Genomic DNA, 25,151 nt, shown 5'->3' with positions numbered 1-25,151 from the left:
ATTTTCTTTCTATTTAATTAATTTTAAAAGGGCGAGTAATTGTTATTTTGCAACTCTGTCATTCACAAAAGATAATGTTAAAAATGATGTCCAACATAATAATTTGAAATATATTATTGCAGCAACGTGATAAATACATATGGCAGTGGAAATACAAGAACCCTTGTAAATAAAAAATAAGCAATTTGTTAATATGGCCTTATTTTTTGTAATCTTTATCATTATTTGAAGAATGCTATTATCATTCTACCATTTTAGTTTAGCAAGTAGAGTATTAATTCCACAGGATCCAAACATTGTCATACAAAATTACAAGGTGATTGTTCTTATTTAACTGAGGAAGGAGTAGCCCCATTCATAAAGAATGGGATTAAAATTATGTTCAGCTACCCTGTGGGATATTTTATGTGTTTCCTTAAATCACTTAAGACAAATGCAGGGATGGTTCCTCTAAAAATTCCATGGTTTATATAGTTCCCCACCTTGTAGAATTTAATCATTTGCTCCATCTCTATTGGCCATAGGATGTTAAACATCCACTTTTCTTCCATTTCTCGTTTAATTCTGCCAAAACATCCTCTGAAAGGTCATATGTGACTTTACAAAAGCCCTACTGTGAGACCATTAACAAGTTTGGCTTAGAAAAATTGGCCATTGTTCTATTGTTAGCCTCTGTTCTATTGTGAGCCTCTGTCTAAAAAATTTTGTCCTCAAATGATGACAAAGGTCAGTGGTTGTGCTCTGGTTGATACACCAGCTCTCATCAGATCACCGAAGTTAAGCACTGTCAAATATGATCAGCATTTGAGTGGATGACCATCCAGGTTGCCACGTACTATTGACCTACCGGGATACACTTAGCCACTTGATGCCAATAGAGAGGCTGTTAGACAGAGTTGCAGTGGATCCAGCTCAAGAGAACTGACAATGACTGGGAGAATGGTATGCTGACCTCACACGCCTTCCATGTCCACATCTGATAATGCTATTAGGCTGAGAATGACATGGCGGTCAGTTAATACCATTGGGCCTTCCAAGGCACGTCAGATGAAGTTTAGTTTATTTTTTTAGAATGGTTACAAAGAATGTCGTATTACACAAGCCCAATTTTTGATACTTTGCAAGCAATTACAACTAGAAGAGTTATTAGTTTTACTCACCTTATTTTTTATCTCGTCCTCTGGGCGTTAGTTTTGAAATTCTATATAGGAGGTGTACACAGGGTCCATCGGAGGGCTCCCCCCCCCCCTCCCCCCCCACACACACAGCTGGGCAACTACATTGTCCCAGTACACAATACTTGTATTACAGTTCAGCAGATGGGATAGGATGTGTGCACATGCACATGCCCATGGGGATGCACATGCACATTTTCTGTAGCTCATTACAGGATTTGTCTGAGTGCTATCAAGTTTTCATTCTTTTTTTTGCGTGCACATTGATGACTACATTTCTACTATTCAGTGAGCTGTCTCTTCTACACCTGAATTATTTATTATTTAATTTAGTTTGATCAGATCACAAACTGAAGTAAAGTAGTATTTTCAGAAAAAAGGGGGAGGATTTTTGAATAAATTTGTTTTAAGTAAGATCAGCCAGCACCTTATTTTACCTTATGTTTTAGTTGATCTGATCATCGTATGTACTTTTACGCACCATGTGTTTTTCATCTGGAGATGAATGATTGTTTCCCTTATATGTAATATCCATCTTGGTAGTCCTATTATTATTATGAGACTTATTTATTAAGTGACCTCCTAAATAATGTATTTTTATGTTAGCTACAAATTTAGAATATTCTATTTTTTTTTCAGCAACATTTTCACATGCTGACAAGCGATCCTGATATATTTCTATGCAATGAGACAGTATTATCTGAAATATTGATACCAGCAAGACCTGAAGACATTCACATCATGTCTGAAGCATTCTGTGATAGCTACAACAGAAATATGACAAATATTGCGTCTGCTATACAGGAGCTGCAGAGTACTCCAGAAGCAGTTAAGCAGGTACATTTGCCTTGGGGAGAGGCAGAGGGAGGAGGGGGAGGGGTTGGGAAGAAGAGATAGGTGGGAGGGGAAGAGAGAGAGAGAGAGAGAGAGAGAGAGAGAGAGAGAGAGAGAGAGAGAGGGTAAAGGAAGGGGACTGAGAGGGGGATACAGATGCATACAGTTGGAAACCTGTTGTCTATTGTGCAATGAGACAGCCAACTAGGATCCTTTTAATCAATTCTGTTTCCACTTTCTGATGGCGTTTCATACACCAGTGACTTGCTACAACTCCAAGAGAAAAAATACACCACTGATATATTATAACAGATAGCTGTGTACTGCTTGCATGGTAGTGCGACCAACATCAGTGTGCAATCTCAAGTAGTTTACAAACACAACATTCACACGCATAGCTCATTCTGGACCTCATTCCACCTGAAATATTCATTTCAAGCAATTTGTTCTTTATCTTGAAATACACAGTTTAGGATTCTCTACCATATGTATAATTTTTACCTTAAAGATGTGCTTTCATCCAAATTTTGATGTGTTATAATGTTTCATTCATTTTATTTGCAGACAAATGGGCACATCCAGGCTTTTGTAGAAATTAGTAATCTATTTTAACTGGTGAAATAGATAGAGATGTGATACAAGTTTAGAAGCTCTGTCCAGTGTTTAAACAACTTTTAGCACCAAATTTTTAATTCTTTTTCCTTAGTGGTGACTGATTCCCCCCCCCCCCCCCCCCTTCCTCACCTTCCTCTCTTAGGGACTGAAGAATTGTCTCAAAGATTTTTTAATAGAATTGTTTTCTGCAAAGACTTTATGCAAAGACACAGTGACAAAGGTGCAGGTGAATCTAAATTAAACTGATTGTGTTTTTTGGATCTGTGGTATGATTATAGTGTTAAAATGTCAAATGAGTCAGATTGTTACAATAAAATCATACATAATCAGCTATATGGATTAAAGCCATTTTGGTAGATAAGCACTTACATGAATAGTGAAATTCAAGTTTGCAGATTTTATGTGGTAAAACTTAAAATCCATTTAAATTTAGAAGTATCATATACTGTCAAAAATAGCTCTCGAGAGTAGAAAAACTTATTTGAAGATAAAGTTTTAGATGTATTTCAAATATGGTAAGGTCACCAATAACTAATCTTGTGTGAGCCGATATTACATCATATAACTTTATGCTTGAATGATATTCCTGTTTATACACTGAAGCGCCAAAGAAACTGGTATAGGCATGCGTACTCAAATACAGAGAGATGTAAACAGGCATAATATGGTGCTGTGTTTGACACCTATATAAGACAACATGTCTGATGCAGTCGTTAGATCAGTTACTGTTGCTGCAGTGGCACGTTATCAATATTTAAGTGAGGTTGAACATGGTATTATAGTCAGCACATAAGTGATGGGACACAGCATCTCTGAGGTAGTGCTGAAGTGGGGATTTCATAAGTGTACTGTGAATATCAGGAATCCAGTAAAACAATAAATCTCCTGTTGTACCTGTAAAAAGATTCAGCAAGAATGGGACTAACAACGACTGAAGAGAATTGTTCAGCATGACAGAAGCGCAACCATTCCACAAATGCCTGCAAATTTCAGTGACGCGCCATCAACAAGTGTCAGCATGCGAACCACTCAACGAAACATCATTGATATGGGCTTTTGGAACTGAAGGCCCATTCGTGTACCCTTGATGGCTGCATGACACAAAACTTTATGCCTTGCCTGGGGCCATCATCACCAACATTGGACTGTTGATGACTGGAAACATGTTGCCTGGTTGGAGAAGACTCGTTTCAAATTGTGCTGAGTGAATGGACGTGTACAGGCATGGACCCCTGGACCCTGTATGTTAGCAGGGGAGTGTTCAAGTCGGTGGAGGCTCTGTAATGGTGTGGGGTGCGTGCAGTTGGAATGATATGGGACCCCTAATATGTTTCGATAAGACTCTGGCAGGTGACACATAAGAAAGCATCCTGTCTGATCACCTACACTCATACATGTCCATTGTGCACTCCGACAGACTTAGGTGATTCCAGCAGGACAGTGTGACATCCCACACATACGAATTGCTACAGTGTGGCTCCAGGAACACACTTCTGAGTTTAAACACTTCCGCTGACCACCAAATTTCCCAGACATGAACATTATTTAGCATATCCAGGATGCCTTGCAACACACTGTTCAGAAAAGACCTTCACCCCCTCGTACCCTTATGGATTTATGGACAGCCCTGCAGGATTCATGGTGTCAGTTCCCTCCAGCACTACTTGAGACATTATTCGAGTCCATGCCACATCCTGTTGCGGCACTTCTGCGTGCTCAAGGGGACCCTGATCGATATTAGGCAGGTGTACCAGTTTCTTTGGCTCTTCAGTGTATACCGTCTTCAATTTATTTTTATTTATGTGTAAATCATGATAATCTTTGTTCACTTTGAAATTGTTTGTGTGTGTGTGTGTGTGTGTGTGTGTGTGTGTGTTCGTAATGACCCATTAGAAAAATGTCATAGTAGCGCTCAGTGAGGATCCTCTGTTGTTTGAATAAGTTGCTCATAAGGAAAGGTGTGATTTCTGACAGGGATACAGCTAAAACTGCATGCCTAGGCTATTTCCATTCACTCTTGTTACATGCCGTTATATTCTTGAGAAACTTATCATGAGAAAATAATGGAAAATTTGGGAAATCGTTGTCACAAGAAAATAAAGTTTTTATCATCAGGAGACAGTCAACATGATCTTGAATAAAGTCATTCTAGAGGCTTTTGCAGGAACTCATTCAAACAACAGTTTCCAATAGTGCTTTTTGTACTCTTCTTCATTTTGTTTGATTGTGTAACCTCATTTATCTTATTATATTAAGAGCATTTATTGCCAGTATTGTTGAATGCTTATTTGGACTCCCACTATTAAATAATGTTTCACGCACTTGATCATTTTAAAGAGCAGCCATCCCTTGCAGTATATGAGTATAAATATAAATATGTCTAATCATTTGTCTAATGTGTGGTATCTACTTTTAGGCCATTAACGTCATTGAAGAAAATTTAGGAAGAAATCTCAGTTGGGGTGATTGGAAACAGTTCAACAGTCTAATACAAAATATTTCAAGAGATTTATCAGAATTAGATTCATTTCAACAATCTTCTAAGTAAGTTATGCTTTAATTGTTCGAATTTGATTGAGTGTTAGAGAAATTCATAACTACCAATTTTTTGTTCATTCATGTAGAATCTAAAGAAGTTTTGTTTTAGAAAAGGTAATTGAAGAGAGGAGACTGTTTTTCTTTTCAGGCCATGTAAGTACTACCTAGAAATATCTGTGTATCAATATATGTGTTCTAGTAGTTACAACAATTGAACTTCTTGTTAAATCTTTCTGTCCACACCCCCCACACAAGTTGTTTGATAGCGCAGTCACATTTAAGAAGTATGGTATTGCTGTGACTCAGTGCAAGAGCAAATCATTTGTCATCTATATATGACAGGCAAGATTTTTGTACAATTTTCCATCCAGATGTTAGGTGTCCATTGCATCCAAAGAATCATGAGTTCGGTGCTTCATCAGTCTAAAGCTGGATCAAATTCAAACTGGAATTTACATTTAACCGGATGCGGGTGGGAATATGCACAGCTGTTGTTTTATTGAGTGTTATTTTATGATCTATAAGAGCAAACAGAAGCAGCCACAGCTTATGATTGTTTGCTGAACAGGGCTGAAAATATTCTATATTTTTAAGATGGTACTAAATACAGTTTGCAGAAGAAATACTTTTAGAGACAAAAGTGTATGACTGATAACAAATATTTTCAGCATAACAGGAAAAAGTGGAAAACAAATTGTGCCAGTGATGATTATGGGTAGGTATCTGAATAAATAATTGTTGTGAGTTCATTGTCATGTGTTATAATCTGTGAGAACCTCAGTTACAACAAAATGTATGTGTAGTGGGTCTCTGTCTCCTTACCATAGAAGTGTAATATATTTATTACTAGACTTTTACTCTCACTGAAGGAGAGATTTGGTGACACATGGCTGAAAATGTGAACTTAATGATGACAAAGAAAATGTGAAATTCTGCCAGTCTTTACTGAAATATATTTGTATTCAAAAAAACATTGAATATTATGTATTTCAGCTTTAGAGATATTTTGTTGATTGACATTACAATTTTTTAACTGGAGGGGGGTGGGGGTGGGTGGGAGGGTGGGAGGGAGAGAGAGTGCTGCTCGTAAGTGCCACCCTTCAGTAGAGGTGGACGCTATGTATCCAGCGATCAGAGGCCAATCCCAAAGTTTAATAAACACATGACTTTTTGATCACTGTTCTGGTTTCTTGTCCAGTCTATTATGTTCAAAGATACGTTAACGACAACAGTGATGAGAAATCCAAAGTGTAATGTAATATTATATGAGGATTGGTCACTATTCACCAAACAGAAGAGATACTGAGAAGAGTGCAAGCATATAGCAAAGATAACAATTTGTCTTCCTTTGGATCTAATAAACACACACATATCAAAGCAAGCACTTGCAGTGAGTGGTGGGGAAAATGGTAGGAGTGGCAAGGAGGAGGAATGGGACAGGAGGTGGTTAGGGTAATTGTGCTGGTGTGTAACAAGTAGGTGAGTCTAGGGGCTTGTTAGAGGACTACTTGGGGAAATATGTGAAAAATAAAGCAGAACTTAGGGATGATCTGGAAGGCTAACAGCAAGAGAAAGCAATAAGAGAGTGATACATTATTTTACTAGTGGAGCATATTCTTTATTCCCACAAAACTCCTGACCTTAATCTTTACTAGTCCTTTTCTGCAACTGCTTGTTTGAAACCAATTAAGTCACTGTTCTTGCACAACAGTAATTGGGTCTGCAGATCTTGCAGGCAACAGGCTTTCAAATCAAGGTAATTGTCTTTGCGTTTGACAGTGTACGCTAAGAGGAGCAAGTGTGTATTAGGAACTAATGACCAGTTTTTATTACAATATTATCTAATTGGATAGGAAAAAAATCTGCTCACCAAGCAGCGACAGGGAAACACACATAAAAAAGATTTTACATAATGTGCAAGCTTTCGGAGCCAGTGGCTCCTTTTTCTGGTAGAAGACTTGAGGGGGAAGGAAGATGGGCAAAGGAAAATGACTGGAGAGATTTAGAAAAATGGCTGGTGTTCAGAAAATTCATCCAGAACTATGGGTCAGCGGAGACTACCGGATGGGATGGGAAGGAAGGATTGATTGTTGGGGACTGCACCGGAAGAGATTTGAAAACCTGAGAGCTTAAAGGTAGAAGACAGAATAATTGCAAGACAGAAATTACTGCTAAAACAATGTGCACAAGTTAATAAGAGTGAACATCTAAGTGCATTGTATGTAATAGAGGTGGAAGGGGGGCAGCAAAAAATAGACAGGTCAGAAAATGGAAGATGTGGAAAATTAAAACACAGTAAAGAAAATGTAAATGGACATTGAATGGAGTATGACAAAACTTCGATTTTGGCCATAGCAACAACTTTTTGGGACTCCATTATCAAAGAATCCATTGAAATACTCATCATGGGAAATGTAATGAACCGTGACAGTGTTACCAATTGAATAATGCGTGGAATCCCGTCATCTCCAAAATTTGCTCGAGACGAAGAAGCGAGAAGACTTTGATAGCTGTGGCCAGCGACAATACCAATGACAGTTGAGTCTTGCAGTTCCACCAGAGAGGGTGCTGTCACTGGGCGGAGTGGTCCTTGTCTCTCTGCGACTGAAACGCATGCGTGGCAGTACCATCAGCGCACTATATAAGACAGAGCGAAGAACGTCTTCGACAGTCCTCGTTCAGCTCACCTGAAGATGGCTGGCAGTTGTCCAGCTGAAATATCATCCAATGAAGTATACGAAGACCAGTTGCAAGCCCGAAATCATTTTGAACAGGATGGAAACTGTCAAAACAAAAGTACTGTAGTTTGTTAGCAGGTTTAGTGTGGACAGCTGGCCTTTGGTGAGGATGGGATCAACATCAAGGAAAGTGGCATGGGTTTTGGAATAGAAACAAGTGAAATTTAATTGGGAGAAGGTATTTGGAGATTCCAGGAATTTTAACCGGTCAGCCTCACCATAAGCCCATATGGCAAAGATGTCATCAATTTATCTAAACCAAACCAGGGGCAGAAGGCTTATGGGTCCAGGAAAGCCCCTTCCAAGTAACCCATGAAAGGCTGCCATCCTGGTTCCCATGGCTGTATCCCTGATCTCTCTGTATATCTGTCCCTAAAAGGTCAAATAGTTGTTGGTAAGTATAAAACTGATTACAGTCAGATGGGCACTGACTGAGGAAATGTTCAGCAGCAGACAGACCATGTATGTTGGGGGATGTTGGTATGGAGGGAGGTGGCATCAATGGAGACAAGTTTTTTTCGCAGTAACTCATTTAGCTCCCCTGAAGATGGCTGGCAGTTGTCCAGCCAAAATATCGTGCAATAAAGTTTACGATGACTGGCTGCAAGCCCGAAATTTTTTTAAACAGTTGATTTGCTGGTAAAATTTCAAATTTTACTTGAAGTTTTCATCCTTTCCATGTCAAACGTTGCCTCCCATACAGCCTTGTCATTTTAGGCAAACATATTTGTTCAGATGCAGACTCTTTACAGCAGTACGTCACCATTCTCATCTCGACCTTCACTGGATGTAATCAACTCCACAGCCTAGTTCAAAAGCAGGTTTCCTGGGCCACAGCACCCAATCCTGGTACTGCTGATTCATCTGAAAAACAACATTGGAGCTCACTACTTGTCACTCGGTATTATCCTGATGTTGAATGTATTGATCAGCCACTTCGACATGGCCCTGTCTCTTTAAAAGAGTGCCCTGAAATGTGATCCACTGTGTCTGAGGATTTGCCAACCAGACCTAGACTAGCCTTTCGTCACCCTCCCAATCTCTGCAATATCCTTTTTAGGCCCTATGCTCCTCCTGCAGCAATCTGTATCCTATTGCACCTACCCCTGTGATCGTCCCTGCTGCAAGACTTGCCCTATGCACCCTCCTGCACCCTCCTACCACCACTTATATCAGCCCTATAACTGACAAAACATGCACTCTGAAAGAGAGAGCCACCTGTGATGCAACACATCATATACCAGCTCTTACATAAACATGGTTCAACATTTTGCGTTAGCATGACCACTACAAGTTATCAGTCAGGATGAATGGGCATAGACAGAGGGTGTATACTGGCAGCAACCAATATATTATTGCAGAGCATGCTCTAAACTTGGCAGTTGTGATCTTTGTGCCTGTTTGACCACATGTGCCAGCTGGATTCTTCCTTCAGACACCGGTTTCTCAGAGCTTCACAAATGGGAATTAGTGCTACACGTCCTTGGTTCCTGCCATCCACCGAGTGAGGTGGCACAGTGGTTAGCACACTGGACTCGCATTTGGGAGGATGATGGTTCAATCCCACATCCAGCCATTCTGATTTAGGTTTTCTGTGATTCCCCTAAATTGTTTCAGGCAAATGCTGAGATGGTTCCTTTGACAGGGCACGACCAACTTCCTTCTCCATCCTTCCCTAATCCAATGAGACCAATGACCTCGTTGTTTGCTCTCTTCCCCAAAGTAAATCCAACCCTGCCACCCACCTGGCTGTAATTTACATTAATTTCTTCAATCTCAGCATTTCTTTACAGTAACTACTCCTTTCTCCACTGCATTTTAGTTTTCTACATCTTTCATTTTCTGAACTGTCTGTTTTTTGCCTTTTCCGCCCACCTTTATTTCATATAATGCACTTAGCTTTTCACTCTTATTAACTCATGCTCATTGCTTTAGCAGGAATCTCTGTCTTGCATAGAATCCTGTCTGCTACTTTTAAGCTCTCAGATTTTTAAATCTTGTTCAGTGCAATCCTCAACATTCATCCTTTCCTTCTCATCCCACCTAGTAAGGTTTCACTGCCGCAGAGTTCTAGGTGACTTTTCCAAACTCTACCCCTTTTTACTAAACCTCTCCAGTCCTTTTCCATCACTCCTCTTTCTTCTACTACAACCCATTTGACAGATGGAGGAACCACTAGCTATGAAAACTTGCATATATAAAACATTTTTTTATATGCGTGCTCTTCTGTCACCACTTGGTGAGTAGATTTTTTTTATGTATCCAATTATGTCAGTCACACACACACACACACACACACACACACACACACACACACACAAGGATTGAACTTTTTCTCATCCCGTCCGGTAAATCTCCCCTGACTTGCAGGTCTGGGTGACTTTTCTGAACTGTAGCCCTTTCCCTAAACCTCTCCAGTCCTTTTCCTTCACCCTTCTTCCTTCCCCTTCAACTCTTCTGCCAGATGAAGGACACACTGGATCCGAAAGCTTGTAAAACTTAAATCCTTTTGTGTTTCAATTGTATTATTAGGAGCAAGTGACTGTCTCTGTTCGAATGTGATACAGGGTAGGCAGCTGATTGCAGCCTATTTTTGTATTTTTAAATTTGAAATTTCAAGGAAGTGTAATGCTTTTACCATTTATAATTACACTCTTCTTAATTAGGCCTTATGCTTTTTTAAAATTCTGTGTTTATCTAATGTGCATATTGCGGTTATTAACAGAAATGAAGTATTATATTTATGTTAATTTGTCTGTTGTGCATGTCCTGTTGTACAGCTGTATTAGTTTTGTATGTCTTCATATGTTTATAAAATCTGTAAATACAAATGCATTATTATATGGCTAATAAACAATACCCACCAATTTTACAAACTTAAAAAGTCTTAAGTAATGCTTCAAAATTAAATGATATTTGTGGTGAGAATATTTACTGTGACTTAGGTGGTATAAATCATCAGTTTGGATTCCGTAGAAATGTTGGAACACGTGATGCAATACTGACCCTACGGCTTATCTTAGAAGCTAGATCAAGAAAAGGTAAACCTACGTTTCTAGCATTTCTAGACTTAGAGAAAGCTTTTGACAATGTTGACTGGAATACTCTCTTTCAAATTCTGAAGGTGGCTGGGGTAAAATACAGGGAGTGAAAGGCTATTTACAATTTGTACAGAAACAAGATGGCAGTTATAAGAGTTGAGGACATGAAAGGGAAGCAGTGGTTGGGAAGGGAGTGAGACAGGGTTGTAGTCTCTCCCCGATGTTATCCAATCTGTATATTGAGCAAGCAGTAAAGGAAACAAAAGAAAAAAAAATTGGAGTAGGTATTAGAATCCATGGAGAAGAAATAAAAAGTTTAAGGTTCGCCGATGACATTGTAATTCTGTCAGAGACAGCAAAGGACTTGAAAGAGCAGTTGAACAGCATGGACAGTGTCTTGAAAGGAGGATATAAGATGAACATCACCAAAAGCGAAACGAGGATAATGGATTGTAGTCAGATTAAATCGGGTGGTGCTGAGGGGATTAGATCACGAAATGAGACGCTTACAGTAGTGAAGGAGTTTTGCTATTTGGGGAGCAAAATAACTGATGATGGTCGAAATAGAGAGGATATAAAATGTAAACATGCAATGCAAGGCAAGCGCTTCTGAAGAAGAGAAATTTGTTAACATCGAGTATAGAGTCAAGTGTCAGGAAGTCTTTTCTGAAAGTGTTTGTGTGGAGTGTAGCCATGTATGGAAGTGAAACATGGACAATACATAGTTTGGACAAGAAGAGAATAGAAGCTTTCGAAATGTGGTGCTACAGAAGAATGCTGAAGATTAGCTGGGTAGATCACATGACTAATTAGGAGGTATTGAATAGAATTGGGGAAAAGAGGAGTTTGTGGCACAACTTGACTAGAAGAAGGGATCGGTTGGTAGGACATATTCTGAGGCATCAAGGGATCACCAATTTAGTATTGGAGGGCAGCGTGGAGGGTAAAAATCGTAGAAGGAGACCAAGAGATGAATACAATAAGCAGATTCATAAGGATGTAGGTTGTAGTACGTACTGGGCGATGAAGAAGCTTGCACAGGAAAGAGTAGCATGGAGAGCTGCATCAAACCAGTCTCAGGACTGAAGACCACAACAACAACAACAACAACAACAACAACAGACAATCATATTCAAGACAGTACTTCCAAAATTGTTGAAATACGGAGATTTTGGTTAGTCTAGCTTAATTTTCATTTTAACAAAACACACACACACACACACACACACACACACACACACACACACGTACATCTGTCTGTGCACCTACCTTGTGCTGACTGAAACAGTGCCCATTGGAGCACAGGCATGGGTGTCGAAATGTTTTCAGCATGCTTAAATGATTTCTCAGATAGTCAACTGCACTCTCAGATCTTTCACTAACTGTGCTGTTGTCTATGGTAAAGTGTAGAAGATTATAAGGAAATGTAGAATGATGTAGACAGTAATCCATGTGATATTCAGATTGATAGCAGTCTTTAAATGTGGTTAAAGGGAAATTCTGCCTCTACAGAGGAGAGGTAAACATATAGTATGTTATTGGTAAACTCTTGGAGCCAGTCTCATTGTTTAAATGTTTAAACACCAAAGGGTAACATTAGAAGTAGATGTGGAGTGGAACAAATTTGTGGAATCAGTAGTTGGGAAGGTCAGTGTAAAACTTAGATTTATTGGGAGTTTGTACAATGCATTTGTTAAAGGGAACTTGTATGAGGTCCTAACACCATCTAATCTAAACTATTCAACAGCATTTGGGGTCATTAAGTAGACCTTATAACAGATAGCAAAGGAATGGGTGATGCATACTAGGCAATATCCTTGGGTGGGAGTCAGCAATGTTCTTGCCAAATTTAAGGACTATTATTCAAGCTAGACTGTGTACCAGTTCTACTGCATCCATTTTCATTTTATGTAGGGATCATGAGAACAAAATAACCGAGATCAGAGTGGGTACTCAGTCTTAAGGTCAGTCATAGCTCCCTCGTTACCAAGTGTATTGAATACAGATATTCACAATTCACTGTGCAGTCACTTTTAGAATATATAGATAAATTTCCAACAGAAGTTTTATTTAAATCAAACAATGGAAAATCCAGGATGGAATGTAACAATATTATGAGAAGGAAAACTGCTGCTCACCATATAGCGTTGGTAGTACTGTTTATGTCATTAACACAGCAAAATCTATCCAGATAACTCCTGGCATAAATTTGCTACAATGAAATACATGATGTTTGCTTTATATGAGGTTCACAAATTAAAACTGATAAAAATTTGGTCTGAAGATCTTGTTTGAGTCCCAACATTTGCTTCTCAGTTTACATGTTACTGCATGTTTAAGTTTGAGCCAGTAGCCTGCATGGCAGACATTTGTAAACACTTCAGTCTAAAGTCTGAAATCTTACTCAAGCCGAATGTTCCACTTTTTGTCCTGTACTTGAGATTCTGTAATGTAACATATCACTTTGATGAAGTGATGCGGTGCACAAACATTTACTGAACTGATGAATGATGAATGCCTCTGTTAATAGGTTATTTAGGTGATGAATTGCTGTCACCTGCTTTTGGATGTATGTTTTAATTATGTGAATGTAATGGTCAAGGACCTTGTGGTTGGGCAGTTTATGCCATGTCTTTGTGTCATCGCTTGGAGATATGAAGTGAGCTGTGGAGGAAGAGTGGATGTGAGAATGCCAGTGATGTCATGGAGACGAGAGAAAATAGAACTGAATAGTCAGTTCGAGTTTGTTAACTAAGACAGTCTGTTTCTTGGGCATAGTCTGCATCAGTGTGTTTTTGATTTACTGGAAAATGAACTAACTTTGTTATATGTGTTCATTATAAATGAGAGTATTATGTATGACACATTGTCTTTGAGAATCATTGTATTTATTTTGAGAATTGGATTTTGCTCTTAACTTCCAGCAGTAACTGCAGCACTTTGCATGAAGTCTAATCAGATGATATTGATGAGTGTGAGGAAATAATAAGGCAGAAAAAAAGGACTTCTGATTGCTACACTCTATAATTTATAAAATCATATCACCGTCGCTTAGTGTACCCATGTTCCTAATGGAAGGTAACCCGATTCTGAATCATCTTGCCCCATTGTATTTCATAGGGAAGTGTTCTACCATCTGGGCTACCCAAGCATGAGCCATGACCCTTCCTTTCTGCTTTACTTCCGTTATTACCTCATCTTTTATGTTCCAAACTTCACAGAAGTTCTCATGTGAATCTTGTGGGACTAGCAAAGGATCCAAGTTTGAGTCCTGTTCAGTCACTTAGTTTTGATCTGCCAGGAAATTTTATACCAGCACACACTACACTACAGAGTGAAAACTTTATTCTGGATACACCTCCCAGGCTGTGGCAGTATCCTTTCTGCCAGGAGTGCTAGTCCTGCTATTTTTGCTGATGAACTTCTGTGACGTTTGGAAGGCTGGAGATGAGGTACTATTGGAAGTACCATTGTGAGGCCAGGTCTTGAGATGCACTTGGGTGACATGTTTCACACATGAGTATGGATATGTGTAGCCAGAATATGCACTACACCTCTGCCATGTTACTAATGTAAAGACTTACTGTAGGCCTGATCCCATTTGGTTTGCATTGGACTGCACCATATGCCGCAATAAGCCCACCACACAGTGTTTTTAAAGCTTTGGCAATGAACATTTACCTGCTGGGGTATTTTTATGTGGGGTACTTGATGTACCTGTCATTACCAATTATCAAGCAATCCAAAGATGCCGAAATACAGGTGGTATGTATTATTAGGAAGTAATAAAAATTTTAACACTGCTACCAAGACTGCTTGTTTCTTCTCATCACACACACTGATTGCTATACCAACCATGAAATGAAATGTAAAAAGTCTGCCAGGAAGTTTTATATCAGCACACATTCCACTACAGAGTGAAAAATTCATTCTGGTTAAAAACATTATTCGTATGAAAAAAAAAAAAGCTCTCTCTAGAAATATCCACAATCTCCATTACAGAACAAAATGCTCACTACTCAAATGTTATCGTACAGCAGTTCAAACAGAATCCGGGATGATTTGAGCAGTCTCTTCACTCAGGCATGTCAGTATACTTGCTCTGTCCGGTGCACTTTTTACATATCTTCCTAATGATTTGCTGTTTCCCTTCAGCTGGTTCATGTGTTTGCACAATTTGTGTTTCATTATGTCTGCTTCTCGCATCTCTTCTAATTTCCATTTATAATTTTTATTCTATAATCATACAGTGTCATTTTACTTCTCAAGTATTTGTTATAAAGATAATGCAGATTGAAAAGTATCATGTGAGTTAATGGAAGAATAGCTTTTTAGGCTAGTGGATGGTCTCCTATTCACATACGTAATTTGACAGCAGCTGCTCTTGCTTATCAGTCCCAGACATATGTACATTGTATTTGACAATTGGCAGCAGTTGTGAGACAGTTTGCTGGTGTGAATTCATAATTTGTACCAATGTGTTCTAAAATTCTGTGGAAAGGTAATTAACATTTTGTTTGGCCTTCTGTTTTCTGATCATCACGCTGTGTAAGTAGCGAGAAATTGTATTTCCTTTACTTAGTTTTGTGGCTGCTACTTCATTAGGAGTGTTCCTTCTGTTTAGCCTTGGTGTCCCAGTGCAGTACATTTTCAGATTCAGTAAGATTTTAGCTAACACAAAGCTATTGTATTAATTGCCCATGTTTGTCCTGCATGAATTCATCCACTGAATTGTTATTATTCAGTGGATGAATTCATGTGGGACAAACTGGAAATTTAAGCTGGGTACAATGTGTTATCCTTATAATGTCATTATCATTATAGTGCCTTTATTTATTAATGTAAAAATTGTTGTAATTGTTTTATAAATTTTGACATGTCTCCTGTATGCAAACCAAATGGATTGCAAATGTACATCATGAGATGAATAAAACACAATTCACACAATGAAATTCACAATATGATGGCCAGTATGAAGCTTCCTCCAGCAAGTGTGAAACTGCTTTCTCACCATGAGATTTTCCACCCATATCATCAGGTGTCCCCATGTACACAACACACTTAGTTATAAAAGCACCTAGATAATTAAGCATGTACTTTTGTGTGCCATATTTAAGCCTTTTATTTGATATATATTGTCCAAAGGATGATCTCCCCGTCCAAAGAATCCTTGATACATTTAAAGATAGGGTGATATACTTGACACACTCTATTGTTAAAGTAATTTAGTATGGGTCATATTTCATATTATCAATAATCTGATTTTGAGTGTCCTGATTGTGGATTTTTAGTAAAATGTAATAAACATAAGATGATCATATATCTGTCTCTCCTCATGCTCATTGCTATTCCTTTCTTTTGGAACATTGGATCTTTCCTTCAGTAATCTTGTAATTAAGTGGTGTTCTGTGTTACCCATATGTAATGAAATTCTTAGAAGACAAATATTTTGTCTACACCAAAATGTTTCCAGCTACAAATCCTAGACACATCCTTTGTATTATTGCTTAGAAATACAGTCACAGCTCTGTCATTTATTTCATCAGCTATACACTGGAATCTGTCTTCTGTAAGTAGTAACTTAAATAAATCATTGGTGTATTGCTAGTGGAACAAATTATTAAACATTCTCATTTTTGTCATGTGATTCATCATGCCATTTATCATCTGATTTATTAATGTCTGTTGATGTGGGTTCTCCACCATTAATGACTTCAACACCATCATTGTCTATATCTTTTGATTCCACACATGAAACATCTTTGAAAGCTCTGCTTCCATGCTATCGTTATTATGGCACATTTCTGTATTCTTGAGGTTCCAGTTACAGTCATCAGATCTCCAAACTTGAAATCACATCCTTATAATATGTTCATTTACTGATCAGCAGTGCATTTTTTTGTTCTTCCTACCCTTTTTAGCATTTAGAAGCCCCCTTGTTTTTTTATAAACTGCCATTTGGACAGCCTACCTCACAGACAACTAAACGCCTGAAAAAAGAAATGGTAGGCACAAATTTGTTCCCAGAGACTTTGTTGCTTGTACAAACACATGGTCACAGCTGCAAAATGAAAGTGAACACTACACCTGTGGATGTGCATGCTTATAAGCGGCTACATCAGTTGCGCGTTGGTTGCAGAAATGCTTATAAGCGTTAACAGCACTGGGCTAGTGGCTTGTGTTGACACTAATAAACATCAGCTGCAGCAAATGTGTTAATGTCAGTTGTTTCTATGATTAGGGTGCTGCCAATGTGTAAAAATTCGGAGAGTTAATAATAAATCTGTCATTGTTACTGATGAATAAATTCTGCGTGTACCTGTAAAAACAATATAGTGCACTCTGGTATAAAACTGTATGGTGTAAATAGGGTTAAATGGTTAAAATTTTCATATTGCATTTCACAGTAGAACAAGAAAAAAATATCAAAGCATTGTTAATGAAGTTATGTTACTCTTATTATGAAGAATGACTGTACAGTACTCCCTGACAAATTCCAGACAAGCCATTGATGACTGTCCAAGAGAAATACATTGCAAATAGAAACTGGACTGGACAGTGTTACCTGTAGATCTGATGGAAGAAAAACTAAAGAAAGAAAAATGCTGGCTAAAGCAGAGACTGCTATCTATTGTGGATGTACAAAAACAAATCTTGTGCATGTATGATCTCACCAGAATAGATGATGGCTGAATCAAATGTCTGTGGAAAGTATAGGATTGGACCTGTTGAATAAGAAAAATCTAATATTTTACTGGTTTTTAAACTGATGCAGGTAGCAGTGATGATCTGATATGCTGTTATTCTGTTTACCTTAAGATTCTGAAGCAGTGGAAAGAGTATTTTTAGTTAAAAGGGTATGGTGTTTGTCCACAGGTTGTTAAATTCCACTACTGCTGAACTAACTGAGCTGAAATTGTAAATGAACTTAGCTAACATGCTTGGCTGAATCGTAACCCTATTTTTTAATATTAAATTTTCAGTTTTTTAAGGGTTTATAGGTGAAACATCTCACATCATGTAATATTTTGTAACGTATTCCAGTTCATATGTATTTTTTGTTTCTGCTGGCATTTTATTGCAAATTCAAAAAAAAATGGAAGTTAATGTTTTCAAGATTTCTAAAAGTAAGGAAGTGTTATGGCTTACACAGTTGATCATGTGGAACTCAATTTATTCTTAGATAATTTACTATAAGTCATGTATAGTTTTGTGATATTTTTTATAGTTAATGCGTATTTGGGGCGATGGAGAGGACTGAAGGAAGGGCACACTTTCATCTGAATGCTGCATTTACTCTTCAGTACTGTCATACCATTTTCCATTCACTTAGCCGACATATTAATCTCGTTTCTAGTTACAGCATGGAAAAAAAAGAAATGATTTTCTTTATACAGTAATCAGGAGTGCCATGTGTTTGTTGCTAATTTAAAATGCTTGCTGTGACTGATACTTCTGTTAACTTGAGCCACTAGTCCAGTGAGTTAACTATAAGCATTTCTGTAACTAACAAAGGGGAAACAGGAGGAACATCCACTAAAGATGGTGTATCAATAAAACCTGGAAAAAGAAATAAAATTTATCGATATTCACGGGGTGTTATGACTGGAAAATGAAAGGATAGAAATTTCCACAGAATTCTGTAATAAGAGTGTGGCCCATAATTGCGGAACCGTTATTCTGAAACAAAAACAGGTGAATAAACAAAAGTTTAAGCCCAAATAGTATGAGGTGGGATTGAAGGGAAACCTGTGAAGATATGTTATCAACATAGTGGCCATTTTGGAAGGTGCCACTTGGACAGAACTCGTAATTTTCAAATGGAAAAGGGGTCATGTGCGGTATCAAACAAACAGTTAAATGAAGAAAAACAAAGATGTCTTTAATTTGAGTATAGCTTTATTCATTTCTGAGTTAATATCCCATTTTGTATGGACTTCAACCTACTTTGTGCTGGAATACAAACACAAGCACCAACAACCGATTTCCTGATGTGGACAGGATTTCTGCTCTTCACCTCATAAACAATTGCCTTCACTTGTCCCCATAGATATAGATCTAATGGACTTTAATGCAGAGAACTTGGCAGCTGCTCTGCCAGACATCTGGGACCTGTTTATCTCTGGCAAAACTGGATATTTGGTTACCTCTGGATAGCTAGGTTGTAGTGATGTGGAACACCATTGTGCTGAAAGAAATTTGGAAATTTCCTGTCTTCAGTCAACAGCAGTGGCAACACACCTTTGTCTAACAACAGGAGATATGACACTGTTAGTGTATATTAATGAAGAAGAGCCCAGCAATATCAGAGCCATGCATTCCACACTAAACCATCGCTTTTGATGTGCCAACTACCTTCAGTGGATCCATACGGTGAGGACTAACCCCTGAGCAGTATAAGTGATTCTGTTTGTTTGCCTCTTCACCCACTGAGAGATTGGCTTCATCTGTAAACTCTACATCAAAGAGTAAACAGTGATTTTTGTCCGGCTTTTATGTCATCCATTCTACAAATGGAACCCAACGATTTGGCTCATCCATGTGAAATGATGTAATGTTTGCGTTTGCGTGGCCAAACTCCCTGGTATTGATATACAGCTCTACCCAGCTTATTGTAAGATTGGTGAATATTGCACTCTGGATTTTTTACTGAATAATGCCAGAAGAATAGTTGGTGTGGCATCATCCATAGCTGTTTTTGATTGTACAGCTGTTGATTTGTCTGTGACACAGACAATTTCACAGAATTTCATTAAGTTTCACCATTACACTGTGAGTAATTGGTGGTCTGCCTGGGTGGCATTGGTTGAGATATTTTGTGACAATATGGGTGCTCCTCTCTCTTGATATTAGGATGATCTCAGTGCATTGGACTTGGGTTAATGCCACCAGCTTTCATATCACCTGTGAGAAAAAAACGTGTCATAACTTGTGAATGAATAAAGCTCTGCTCAAAAGAAAGACACCATTGTTTTTCTTGTGTAAATCTTTATCTGTTGGACATGTCTAACTTTCCTCTTTCCATTTGAAAATTATGAGTTGGATCCCAGATGGTGTCTTTCAAAATGGTTGCTGTGTTGGCAACATTGCCTCACAGGACTCCCCCCTCCCCCCCCCCCCCCTCTCGTATTTCATAATGCATAGGTATAAATATAAACGTGTAAACATAGTCTTCTGTGGCTGTCATCACAGTCAATACAATTCTTAAAATTTCTTAGCAACAGACCCTGAGCAAGGCATCTTGCAATAGTTGCTGAAACTGCGGAATATTATAGTTGACAATGCGGACACAAATCCAGAATAATTTTATTGACTTAGCTATAAATGTCTGTTCATTGATCTATTTTGCTGCAGAATTGTGGTTCCACAAAATGTGGGCCACCCTGTACAATGGTACAAGTGTTGAATTCATGCTAGCACATTATCTCATGCTAGCATATTATCTCAAAACGATGCCAGTTGTTAAATATAATGGAAATAGGCCTGAGACTTATAGGTGGATGCCATCATATTACTTATGTGCACAGAATAGTGTCTGCTGACCTAAAAAGTTTATTATTTTATTTGACTGACACCTACAACAAATACTTGGGCAGTAAAATAGCACTGGTTGAATGTAGATTAACCATGTCCTCCACTGTAAATTCCAAGAGACATGATGAAGACACCTTGTATGCAGACACACATTGTGTAAAAGCAGGAACCAACAAAAGGCAAATAATTATGTCAGCGGGTTGCAAAAAATACGCAGAATGGAGCGGGTGCTCTAACACAACATATGAAAGCAGGGACAATCCAAACAATCTGTGTCTCTGTTTGATTTGCTGTATGACTACATTTGATCAGTGAACATTTTGTTTTTTAATGGATGTTCTTAATATTTCCAGAGACATCTGTTTAAAGAAATGAATTTTGTTGTTGTTTCAGTTGTATTTTGTTTGCATTGACAATAAATCAGAGGTGTTATTGAGATTGAAATAATACATAGGGCATTTATAAGTGTCTGCTGGTATGCAGGTTTCATCTCATGATTTTAGTGCAAACTGATGCTAGCATGTGATTTGCATCTAGACCCCCCTCCCCCCCTGCCCTTATCTGTAATATGCAGACATAATATTAGCTCTCAGTATGACTTAAATACAGAACATGAATTTTGGAATTTTGCTTCAGTATGATTTCAGCTCAAAGCACATGCATCACTACAAGTTTTTCCCTTGTGGGCTAGTGGCTCATACTCAGACCCACAGGGTATGTGGTAGTCTTGGTATTTTTCCAAATAATTACAATCCTGTTCTTTTCTCAGAGATCTCAACAAGGCTATGCAGGAATACAGAGAAATTTCTGCAATTCTTGAGCAGCACAATGTATCTAATGAATATGCGGCTTTCCTGATGATTCAGCATTTTTTCTGTGGCAGAAGTACTGAAGCCCTGTTGGGAATGTTAAAATTTCACGAGGACACATCAGACAGGTAACTCATTTGAAATGTTTCCTTGTGTAACTATTTTGTGAAATATTCAGGAAGCTACTATATTCTATGTTGTTTTTCCAGGATTGACGAACTCCAGCAAAAATTCAGTGGGCTGCAGTATTCATATGAAACTTCAGTAAATGATACTGACATTAGCCCCAAATGTAATGAAATGTTCCAGAAGATGAGCAGTAACCCTGCGATTCATCTTGTATGGCGTCAATTGAAGCCATTCTTTCTGTAAGTATGCTCAAAAACTGTTGATAGTCATAGTAACAAGAGGTTTGTTTTGTTTTTGGTTTCAAACACACAGTAGCTTGTCACCCTTAGACAGTTTTGTAAAAGTCCATAACTTTCTGTAGTATTTACTGTTTGTGATATAATAAATCAATAAAGAGTTGAACCAGTCTCTCTATGACACTTCAGAACTCATTTTCCTGTTTAAGAATGATGTAGTGGTCCAGGTTGCTGACCATTACACAGTCGCTCAAGGACAGCAGGATGGCCAGCTGGGCATTAGGTTGTCAAGTATGAGTAACCTCAGGGAATGGGTCAAACCAGAGCCAGAGAATGATCTCAGAAGATAAACAACTGTTGTTGGTAGCTCATTCTATACAGAAAAGTCAGCCAATGTGTATAGTCAAGAACTGCTGAGGTGGCGGAATCTGATGTTGGCAGAGCTGACAACAGGCAGCTGGGGTGGCTTTGCTGAGTAGGCCGTGCCAGCACAGAGAATTAGCCAGGAGTGAGTGCTATTGGCAGACAGATAGGGAGCAAGTCTGACACAGCATGGCCAGGGCAAACCCACGAGCTCCATGGATGGAGCGCTAGGTGCTGGTATGCGCTGAATGGCTTCTTTGGGGCAGACACAGTTCAATGCCTTCCAATGCTCCATCTAAACCTACAACCGGAAATACTCATAGCTATACTTCACTTTCTCTATATTCATACAACAAAATAAACAAACACAATCTCTTGCTATCTGAAGCCCATTGCAAAATAAAACAAACCCCAAGATTATTACACTAACAAGACATCAGTATCAATTCAAATAAACAACTTGCATGATATCTCCCAATTAACTGTGAACATACCACAAGAATGAAATTCATTCACACATTATAACCTAGAAATTAAGATTGTTCTTTCCACCTGTCGACATCTCCTGAACATCAGTCAGTAACCGTACAGTGGTGTAGACACCCCAATGCTTTACATCTTGGTACATTCTCCAGCAGAATACACATAAATAAAAACAAAATACCTTATCATTTATGCATCATTCACTTCACATATTCTCATTACTGTGGTATGTCACATGAGATATATGGAAATTCACCTAATAAACCCCCTCAATAAATTTTAAAACAGTATCCCTTTCTCTTTATATCACGCTAACCTTAGATCTTAATGCATATGACAAAATATGTTCAGAGTTTGTGGGAGTGGCTTGATCAACCTGCTGTGCCATGTTATACTTCTTACTCTTCTCCCCTCTCCTGGGACCAGTGCCGGTAACAGCGACAAAGCTTCTGGTTTGCCCTGAGCATGTCCTCGATATTATGGTGACTGTTGACATACTGACTCAACATCTTTCCTGTTGTTCATTGCACCCATTCTGTTTTGTTATTTGCTTGAATGTGTAAACATCTGTTCATAACTTGAAAATTTGCAGTAAAAAACACAATTGTTTTATTAGTTCTGATATGAGATTAGTATCTTGGTCCTTAGTTAATAACTCTGGGATTCTGAATTTTAGCAACCAACTGTTGACCCATACTTGTCATACCATATCTTATGGAGGATAAGATGCTACAGACTATTAGACACACCATAATTTTTAAGCAGTTTTTAAAAAAATAACATTTTTACCATATTTATTGTTAGATTGCAAAGCCAGACTGAAAAAAAATCTTAGTTTATAAAACTGAACTCACCAGTTAAATGCCTGCAAATCATCCTCTTCATTGGCATCATTGTCCTCTTCATATATAAGGTGGCCTTCACTGCTATTGAGAGTGTTACTCATGCCACACTTCATGAAAGATTTAACAATAATATCTTCTTTCACTCTAGGCTGTGACTGTTTCATCCATTGATATACTTGTTTGATTGCAGATTAACCATTTGTTACATTCCTCTCCCACACACACTTTAAATGGTTTATTTAATGAGACATAAAGAGGTTGCAGTTATGAAATAAGCTCTGCCGGAATAATAGCAAGGCTCTGTATTTCCATGTCTCAGTTTCTCTTTCACAGAATTTTTCAGATGAATACTAAACTGATCTAGCACAAGAAGAGAACTCCTTTTCAGTAAAGCTCGTTTCTTTCTCTCCCATACTCTGTTAATCCGTAATTTCAGCCTTGTCCATCCAGCCCTTGTCATGTGTGTGAACATCAACACCTGGCGGTATTTCACAAGGTTTTGGCATTGTTTTGTGCTTGAAAATGATCATTGGATTAAGTTTAGGACCATCAGCACATCATGAAAGGGCAACATTGTAGTGCATTTTTTCATGTCAACTTGTTTTTATATTTACAATTTTGGCACCTTTCATGGCAACATTTCTTTTACTCTACACATTAAATATCAGAGGAGTTTCAGCTGTATTCGCTATTTGGCTTAATGACACATTGGTTTTCTCTCAGTATTCAGTGTTCTTATTTTCTCTTCGTACTCTTACGGCATTTCCTAAGATAGTTTGGGTTTTGTTTGCATGCTATGTCCATGATGCTTCCTAAACCTGTAACACTGGCCAACTCCACCCTTAAAATCTGTTAAGTTCCACTGTAGTGCTAGCTTATGAGCATGTATTTGAATCCTTTTTGTATTAATTCCAGTGCAATTTTGATGGTGTTCTTGGATCCATTTCAAAACATCATCTTCTGGTTTTGGCCATTTTGCATTCAGTCCTCTTTTTGCACATTTAGTCTTCCTCATTTTTTGCAGTTCTTCTTTAGTAGCCAGCCAGTCGTGATGGTTTCTTCTATTGGTGGAGGGCTGAAATGCCGCTCAGCTGCTGTGTTTCCATGTTCTTCTGCATATGCTGTGACTTTCAATTTATAGTCCACATCATAGGAATACCTTTTATTTTTTTTCCATTACAAAAGTAGCTACTAACAAAAATATTGTACTATTACTGATAACACAAATCATTTCCAATTCAGGTTCACTGGCACTGTAGACTGCAATTACACATCATAGGCTAGACAGTGTTCTGGGTTTGTGATGACAGGGAGGGAGGGAGGGAGACAGTGTAAGCAAGCTTGTGAATCCCTGGAACTAATGTTAGTCACATTGGTGCACTGCTGCTGACAATCGAATCCTGTGTTACCAAATAGAGATAGGTTTCCCGCAGCATTGACTACATGGCCATTTTTAAGACAGGTGAGAGTATAAAACACACCTGAATTTTGGAGGAAATTTTTCGAAGTATGTAAAATATGGTACTGTGTCAGCTTGTTGACTTGGAGCAGCTTCCATCTCCACATAACATGAAAAATAATGTATTATTGTTAAAACACAATGATTTCCCTCCGGCATTTGCCCAGAAGGACCCAAGATGTCCAAACGGATCATCTCAAATGGTTTACTGGGTTCTGGTAATCTGTGTGATGGAATTCATTGGTGACTTTACCCACCAAATTATGTGCATGGTTAACTGTTTTTTATGTGCCATCCTACGCCCTGTCCCCATGTTTGATACCAACATTGCTATATATCATTCTGTGATTCT

At 38.3% G+C, this 25,151-nt stretch overlaps 1 protein-coding gene across 3 annotated transcripts in view; it reads left to right on the top strand.

The window, feature by feature from the left end:
- The window catches only part of LOC126336982 (ATP-binding cassette sub-family A member 7-like), a 585,480-nt gene that overhangs the window by 82,763 nt on the left and 477,566 nt on the right, over positions 1–25,151 (top strand). For all 3 annotated transcript variants that reach the window (XR_007565029.1, XM_050001219.1, XM_050001217.1), the window contains exons 7-10: positions 1,815–2,012; positions 5,041–5,168; positions 21,245–21,412; positions 21,494–21,652. Coding sequence is in view for 2 of the 3 variants with exons in the window: in XM_050001219.1 (XP_049857176.1) it covers positions 1,815–2,012; positions 5,041–5,168; positions 21,245–21,412; positions 21,494–21,652 (653 nt within the window). In the remaining variant the exon portion in view is untranslated. The remainder of the gene's footprint in view (positions 1–1,814; positions 2,013–5,040; positions 5,169–21,244; positions 21,413–21,493; positions 21,653–25,151) is intronic.

Source organism: Schistocerca gregaria, chromosome 2, assembly GCF_023897955.1.
Source record: "Schistocerca gregaria isolate iqSchGreg1 chromosome 2, iqSchGreg1.2, whole genome shotgun sequence".
NCBI lineage: Eukaryota > Metazoa > Arthropoda > Insecta > Orthoptera > Acrididae > Schistocerca > Schistocerca gregaria.
Note: the sequence above shows the minus strand (reverse complement) of the source record. Positions and strands in the feature narration are given on the sequence as shown.